The sequence below is a fragment of the Colobus angolensis genome, unplaced genomic scaffold (assembly GCF_000951035.1).
Source record: "Colobus angolensis palliatus isolate OR3802 unplaced genomic scaffold, Cang.pa_1.0 Scaffold208, whole genome shotgun sequence".
Taxonomy (NCBI): Eukaryota; Metazoa; Chordata; class Mammalia; order Primates; family Cercopithecidae; genus Colobus; species Colobus angolensis.
In genome coordinates this window covers 283233-291489 of record NW_012115244.1, presented here as the reverse complement: position 1 = coordinate 291489, position 8257 = coordinate 283233, and the positions used below count along the sequence as shown (strand labels likewise).

The window sequence follows — 8257 nt, the reverse complement described above, 5'->3', positions numbered from 1 at the left end:
CTTCCGAGAGCCGTGAGCCTGGCGCGCTGTCTGCCTCCCCGCCCGCAGCTCCCGGCCCCGGGTTCCCACCCGAAGCCCTGACTCTCCCGACCCCGTCTCCTTCAGATTTTTTGCCCCTGGGGGTTACCCAGGGTCCTTCTGTGGGCAAAAATCTCAGAGCAGCGCTAGCCCCAAGTTCAGCCTCAGTCCAAGTCTTAACTTCAGTTCCAATCTCAGTCCTAGCCCCAGGCCTGGCCTCATCCCCCACCTCAACCTCATCCCCCACCTCAGCCCCAACCCCAGCTCCAACCTCAGCTCCAACTTCAACCCCAGCCCCAGCCCCAAGTCCAGCTACAACTCCAGCCCCAGCTCCAGCTCCAGCCCCAACTCCAGCCCCAGCCCCAGTCCCAGTCCCAACCCTCACCTCAGCCCCAACCCCAGCCCTAACCCCAGCTCCAACTCCAGCCCCCACCCCAGTCACATCTCCTGCCCCAGCCGCATCCCCTGCCCCAGCCTCATCCCCTGCCGCAGCTGGCGGGTCAAAGCCTCAGGAGAGTGTGGCTCTCCCCAGGCACTACCAGGAGGGGCAGGCCTCAGCCAGCTGGGGAAACCTTACTGCCATGGTTCTTAGAAGCCACCCCTTCCCCAAGCAAGAGAGGCCCCAAGGGAGTGTCCCAATGGCGGTTCCTGGGAGCCCTGTGGATCCCAGCACTTCCACACACTCTGAGGACAGAGATGGCCCCTCTTCTTCAGTGGGGACAGTCATGGGGACAGGTATAGGGGGCCTGGTTGAGGCTGGAGGTCAGCCACAGACAAGAAGCTCCGAGACCAACGGAACGCCCAGCCCAGACCCTCCCCCAGGCCTAAGAGGAGAGGGAACCAGGGAGAAAAGTCTAGACTCGCTGTCCCAAGCCGCAGTGCCCAGGGGCCCCCCACAGCCCTCTGCACAGAGGCCGTCTGGCCCCGTGGCCTGCTCCTCTGTGAGGCTCTCACAGCCGGTACCCCAGCCACGGAAACGCAGCACGTGTGAAATCGCCCCGACCTCGCAGCAGGAGGTCAGGCCGGCCGCCTCAGGGGACCCTCAAGGGGAGCCGCCGGGGGAGGGGGGCAGCCCTGCGGGCCGCAGCGGGGCGCTCACAGAGAAGCAGAAGGAGGCCCGGAAACTCCTGGTGTTTCTGCAGAGGCCCGGGAGTTGGGGGGTGGTGGAGGGGCCCCGGAAACCTAGCTCCCGGGCCCTGGAGCCCACCACGGCGGCGGCCCTGCGGCGGCGGCTGGACCTGGGCAGTTGCCTGGAGGTGCTGGCCTTTGCCCAGCAGCACGGGGAGCCCGGCCTGGCGCAGGAGACCTACGCGCTGATGAGCAACAACCTGCTGCGAGTGCTGGGAGACCCGAGCCTGTACCGCCGGCTGAGCGCAGCCGACCGCGAGCGCATCCTCAGCCTGCGGACCGGCCGGGGCCAGGCGGTGCTGGGCGTCCTCGTACTGCCCAGCCTCTACCAGGGGGGCCGCTCAGGGCTCCCCAGGGGCCCTCGTAGCCAGGAGCCTCCTGTGGTGGCCCCTGTGCCCCTGCCTCTACGTTCGCACCTGCATGTGTTCAACCCCGGGGAGAACACCTGGCGGCCCCTGACCCAGGTGCCCGAGGAGGCCCCGCTCCGGGGCTGCGGTCTCTGCACCATGCACAACTACCTTTTCCTGGCGGGGGGCATCCGTGGCTCCGGTGCCAAGGCTGTCTGCTCCAATGAGGTCTTCTGCTACAACCCTCTGACCAACATCTGGAGCCAGGTTCGGCCTATGCAGCAGGCCCGAGCCCAGCTCAAGCTGGTGGCCCTGGACGGGCTGCTATATGCCATCGGTGGCGAGTGCCTGTACAGCATGGAGTGCTACGACCCGCGTACAGATGCCTGGACCCCACGCGCGCCTCTCCCCGCAGGCACCTTCCCTGTGGCCCACGAGGCTGTGGCCTGCCGTGGGGACATCTACGTCACAGGGGGTCACCTCTTCTACCGCCTGCTCAGGTACAGTCCCGTGAAGGATGCTTGGGACGAGTGCCCATACAGTGCCAGCCACCGGCGTTCCAGCGACATCGTGGCGCTGGGGGGCTTCTTATACCGCTTCGACCTGCTGCGGGGTGTGGGCGCCGCGGTGATGCGCTACAACACTGTGACCGGCTCCTGGAGCAGGGCTGCCTCCCTGCCCCTGCCCGCCCCCGCCCCACTGCGCTGCACCACCCTGGGTAACACCATTTACTGCCTCAACCCCCAGGTCACTGCCACGTTCACGGTCTCTGGGGGGACTGCCCAGTTCCAGGCCAAGGAGCTGCAGCCCTTCCCCTTGGGGAGCACTGGGGTCCTCAGTCCATTCATCCTGACTCTGCCGGCTGAGGACCGGCTGCAGACCTCACTCTGAGTGGCAGGCAGAGAACCAAAGCTGCTTCAGGGCTCTGCAGGGAGACCCTCCTGGGATGGGCCTGAGAGGCCGGGGCTCAGGGAGGGGGCTGGGATCAGAACTTCCTGCTCTTGTTTCTGGACAACTTTCCCCTTCTGCTTTAAAGGCTGTCAATTATTTTGAAGCCCAGACGCCCTCAGCCTCTTTCTGCCCCTTACTCCACACTCAAACTGTTTCCTGACTCAATTCTGTGCCTGCTTACAGACCCACTCAGCCTGCTCACACCCCTCTGTCTGTGGGACTCCCTATTCCCTAGAGCCAGGGACTGATGCGTCCCCACAGACAAGGACCTGGCTTGCTGGAGCTCTGCTGAGCCGAGAGAGGAGGGGGTAGAAAACATTCACACTTCCTAGGCTCTGTCAGCAGGACAGGGAGCAAAAACGTCCCCAGGCAATGCCCTCGCCTCTGGGACTTTCTGCCTGTCCTAAGGCCTCCCCAGGTACCAACTCTGTAGCCAGCTGGGTCTGTTTGACGCTGTGGATTCTCAAGGGCCTAGAACCCTTGCCTCTGAAACTGGGTCCGTTTGTGCTGTCCTGCAGGCTGCAGCCCCTACCCATACCCTCAGCTCACACCAGGCCAGGCCCACTCCGGGCTCACCACCCTCTGCAGCCTTGTGGGGCTCTCCCAGCCCCTCCAGAAGCCCACCCCACTTCTCACCAATTCCCCACCTCTAAATGAGGCCTGAGCGTCACCCTAGTTCTGCCCGTTTTTAGCTGTGTGGACTTGGACATTTGACTTCCCTTTCTCCTTATCTGTAAAACGTGGACGGTGGACATCTGTCGCCCAGGAGAGCTGTGGGAGACAAGATTGCAGCTGTGAGCACCTTGCATGGTGCCCAGGACACACAGCTCAATCCATGCTGCGTTTTCTCCCCTTGTGCACTTTGAAACCCATGCTAGAAAGGTGAATAAATCTGACTATGGCCCACTCCAACCTCCAGCCTGGGTGTCCCTGTCTGGGCTCTTTTTTTTGTTTTTTATTCTATGTTCAGCACCACTGGAACCAAATACATTTTAATTCACCGAAAGCACCTGCAGCTTGCACTTGTTGTGTTTTGTTCACAAGGCTTGATATGCAGCTGGGTGGATCATGGCATGGGAGAGAAGAGGTCCTCAGGCTGTGCTTAAAAATAAGTTTATTAAGAAACAATTACAGTGCATACAGCTGTTCGTGTGGGCACCAGCTCCATCCCCAAGGGACCTCTTAATGGGCAGAGGGTGGCATGGCAGCTGTGGTGGGCCAGTGGGGCCTACGGTCTTTGCTTGGTCTCATGCAGCAGCTCTTGCCAGTTCTTCTCCATCTCCTCCTTGCAGTTGACGAAGGCATCCTCCAGCCGACGCATGGACTCGGCCAGCGTGGGGTTGGTGCGCATCACCACCATGTCATAGGCCATCCAGGTTGCCTGCACTGCAACAAGCAGACAGACCTGGTCAGGCCACAGAGAGGGGCTGCAGCTCCGGGGTACTCCAGAAGGGTCAGATGCTTGCAGCTGGGCTCAGCACCTGGAGGCCTAGACCCTGCTGAGGCACCCAGTTGCTCCAGGGAGAGACAGCTGGTAGGCTACTTGTTACAGGCTCATAAAAACTCCCTACAAATATCCATAGTGACGCTTCCTAGTCTCATGCAAGGCATAACTCCTGGATACACCAGACATGATGTTAAAAAGCTAGAGGCCGGTCTGATACGAAATGTGAGGAGAATTAGAGCAAACCACAGCTCCTTACCTACATGCAGTTCACAGCCAGTGGCTGCAGGTGGCCCCTGAGGAGTCCTAACATCTACCCAAGCTCACACACTCAGGCAGAGCTGACTGTTCCTAGTCCTGCAAGACCCCAGCCTCATATCACCTTATGTTCAGTGGCCTGGAATGCCTGCCCACCTCCACCTGGGCACCTCTATGCTTTCGCCGAGGCCCAAGCCTGGGGCTTCTCCTCTTTGGAAGGTGTCCTTGACCATCTACCAATGAACTGACAGACTCTCTTGCTCTTTCCCTCTGACAGCAACTTGAAGGTAGCATTCCCTGGGCCTATAGGTGGACACATGCTTCCTGTGTGAACTCAAAGGAAGTGTGTGCAGAAATCCCGCCTCCAACCTTTTCTCTGCATAGTCCACTGGCTGGTATGGTTCAGCTCTCTACAAATATACAGAACAAAGGTCATCTCCCCTCTGCACGACAACCAACTGTAGATAGCAAACATATCCCTTTAAAATTCCTCTTTGTGAAATCCTAACAAGCATCCCAGATCATTCCCGCACAGGGAGGCTGCAGACCACCTGGACAGCAGGTGCAGCAGGGACCTGGGAGCCAGAGCAGAGTATGCCTTCCAGCTCTCCACCTGCCAACTATGTGACCTGGAACAAGTGGCTTAAACACATCAATCCCGGCCGGGCGCAGTGGGTCACGCCTATAATCCCAGCACTTTGGGAGGCTGAGGGGGGCGGATCATGAGGTCAAGAGATTGAGACCATCCTGGCAAACATGGCCAGTGTTCCTGGCCCATCTCTACTAAAAATATAAAAATTAGCCGGGTGTGGTGGTGGGTGCCTGTAGTCCCAGCTACTAGGGAGGCTGAGGCAAGAGAATCACCTGAACTTGGAAGGTGGAGGTTGCCGTGAGCCAAGATTGCACCACTGCACTCCAGCCTGGGCAACAGAGTGAAACTTTGTCTCAAAAAAAGTCTATCTATCTATCTATCTATCTATCTATCTATCTATCATCTACTATATCTATATCTATATCTATCTCAGTCTCCTCATCTTTGGAGACTCATGAGGAAACTCTACCGATCTCATGGCTTACTGTGAGGATTAAATGGGTGATATATGTAAACTGCCTGGCACATGTTATGGACTGAATGTGTCCCCCCAAATTCACCTGTTGAAATCCTAACCCCCGACGTGAGGTATCAGGAGGTCGGGTCTTTTGGAGATGATTAGGTCCTAAGGGTAGACCCTCCTGAATGGCATTAGTACCCCTTAAAGAACAGACACAAAAGCTTGCTCTCACTCTACGCAAGGATATGTGAGGCTCTATGTGAGGATACAAGAAGGTGGCTGGTCGGGCAAGGTGGCTCATACCTATAATCCCAGCACTTTGAGAGGCTGAGTTGGGTGGATCACTTGAGCTCAGAAGTTTGAGATTAGCCTGGGCAACATGTTGAAGCCCTGTCTCTATAGAAAATATAAAATTTAGCTGGGCGTGGTGGTGTGCACCTGTAGTTGCAACTACTGAGGAGGCTCAGGTGAAAAAAAGGATCCCTCGAGCCTGGAAGGTGGAGGTTGCAGTGGGCCAAGATTGCACCACTGCACTCCAGCTTGGGCGACAGAGTGTGACCCTGTCTCAAAAGAGAAAAAAATTCCCTAAGCCACACAAGTAAGAGGCAGAGTCGGAATCCAACCCAAAGTTGCTGGCTCCAAAAAAAAAAGAAGAAGGTGACCATCGGCCAGGCACAGTGGCTCACACCTGTAATCCCAGCACTTTGGGAGGCCGAGGCGGGTGGATCATGAGGTCAGGAGATCGAGATCATCCTCGCTAACACAGTGAAACCCTGTCTCTATTAAAAATACAAAAAAAATTAGCTGGGCGTGGTGGTGGGCACCTGTAGTCCCAGTTACTCGGGAGACTGAGGCAGGAGAATGGCGTGAACCCGGGAGGCAGAGCTTGCAGTGAGCCGAGATTACTCCACTGCACCCCAGCCTGGGCGACAGAGTGAGACTCCGTCTCAAAAAACAAAAACAAAAAACAAACAAACAAAAAAAACAGAAGAAGGTGACCATCCACAAACCAGGAAGAGACTTCTTACCAGATACTAGATCTGTTGGCACCTTGATCTTGGACTTCCCAGCCTCGAGAAATGAATGTTTGTCTTGTACTGCTTTTGAGTTGAGATCTTGCTCTGTTGCCCACACTGGAGTACAGTGGCAAAATCATGGCTCACTGCAGGCTCCAAACCCTCGGCTTGACTGATCCTCCCACCTCAGCCTCTAAGAGGCTGGGACCACAGGTGTGCAATACCATGCCCAGCTGTTTTCTGTTTGTTTTTTTTTTTTTTTTAGATCGAGTTTTGCTCTTGTTGCCTAGGCTAGAGTGCAATGTCGCGATCTTGGCTCACCGCAACCTCCACCTTCCAGGTTCAAGCAATTCTCCTGCCTCAGCCTCCTGAGTAGCTGGAATTACAGGCATGTACCACCATGCCCGGCTAATTTTGTATTTTTAGTGGAGACGGGGTTTCTCTATGTTGAGGCTGGTCTCGAACTCCTGACCTCAGGTGATCCACCTACCTCGGCCTCCCAAAGTGCTGGGATTACAGGCATGAGCCACCGTGCCCGGCCATAACAGAAAAACAAGTTTTTTTGAGTGCAAATTAAATCATTGTTTCTTGGCTACAATAATCCTCTAGAGAGTTGCAGATTATAACTTTTCCTCATATTTTTAGTTGGTGCCCTAATAGAATAGGTTCCTTATTCTGTTCTAATGCACAAATTACTCTTATAGTCAAACTTATCTCTCCTCATTTTACTTCCCAGGAAACTAAAATCATGGTATTCTGAAGATGACCAAAGATATGAATCTCCCTCATTTGGCGTCGCACTCCGCTCGGATCTGTTTCACTGCAAATGCTCTGCTGTTAAAACGACACAAGCATCCTCCCTCTATGCCCAGGGATTATCACAGAAGAGAGAGTCTCACTCTGTCCCCCAGGCTGGAGTGCAGTAGTATGATCTCAGCTCACTGCAAGTTCCGTCTCCTGGGTTCAAGTGATTCTCCTGCCTCAGCCTCCCGAGTCGCTGGGATTATAGGCGTCCGCCACCACGCCCGGCTAATTTTTGTATTTTTATTAGAGATGGAGTTTCACCATATTGGCCAGGCTGGTCTTGAACTCCTGACCTTGTGATCCTCCTGCCTTGGCTTCCCAAAGTGCTGGGATTACAGGCATGAGCCACCACATCCAGCCTGTAGCAGATTTATATAAAAATGCAATACGTGGCTGGGCGGGGTGGCTCATGCCTGTTATCCCAGCACTTTGGGAGACCAAGGTAGGCAGATCACGAGGTGAGGAGATTGAGACCATCCTGGCTAACACGGTGAAACCCCGTCGGTACTAAAAATACAAAAAAAAAAAAAAAAAAAAATTAGCCATGCGTGGTGGCGGGCACCTGTAGTCCCAGCTACTCAGGAGGGTGAGGCAGGAGAATGGCATGAACCCAGGAGGCGGAGTTTGCAGTGAGCCGAGATCGTGCCACTGCACTCCAGCCTGGGTGACAGAGCGAGACTCCATCTCAAAAAAGAAAAAAAAAGAAAAAAAGCAGTGTAGGTCCTTTGGCAAGCCAGATGGTTTAGGATTAAATGTTAAAAAGGAATACAAAGAAAAGTAGAAGAAAATACAACTAAATATTTCACTGATCTCAGATTAGGAAGACATTCTAGGTGTCAAAATAATGGGAATAAATCAGAAAGGAAAATATTGATAGATTTTTCACTACATAAAACTGTTTGCTGGCTGGGCATAGTGGCTCACATGTGTAATCCTAGCACTTCGGGAGGCCAAGGCAGGTGGATCACCTGAGGTCAGGAGTTCGAGACCAGCCTGGCCAAAATGGTGAAACCTCGTCACTACTAAAAATACAAAAATCAGCTGGGCGTGGTGGCGGGTGCCTGTAATCCCACCTACCCAGGAGGCTGAGGCAGGGGAATCACTTGAATCTGGGAGGCAGAGGTTGCAGTGAGCTGAGATTGTGCCACTGCACTCCAGCCTGGGCAACAGAGTGAAACTTTGTCTCAAAAAAAGTCTATCTATCTATCTATCATCTACTATATCTATATCTATATCTAT

General features: G+C 54.9%; 2 protein-coding genes across 2 annotated transcripts in view; one reads left to right on the top strand and one right to left on the bottom strand.

Moving 5' to 3' along the window:
* The first annotated feature begins 599 nt into the window (after positions 1-599).
* Positions 600-3453, top strand: KLHDC7B (kelch domain containing 7B). The gene has a single exon (XM_011942227.1). It carries the CDS (start codon positions 600-602, stop codon positions 2382-2384), a length of 1785 nt encoding a protein of 594 aa, XP_011797617.1. The 3' UTR covers positions 2385-3453.
* Positions 3454-3541: 88 nt separating this feature from the next.
* Positions 3542-8257, bottom strand: part of SYCE3 (synaptonemal complex central element protein 3) — a 12870-nt gene continuing 8154 nt past the window's right edge. Inside the window, exon 3 of the mRNA XM_011942225.1 lies at positions 3542-3830. Within this exon, the coding sequence (XP_011797615.1) occupies positions 3673-3830 (158 nt within the window). The 3' untranslated portion in view covers positions 3542-3672. The remainder of the gene's footprint in view (positions 3831-8257) is intronic.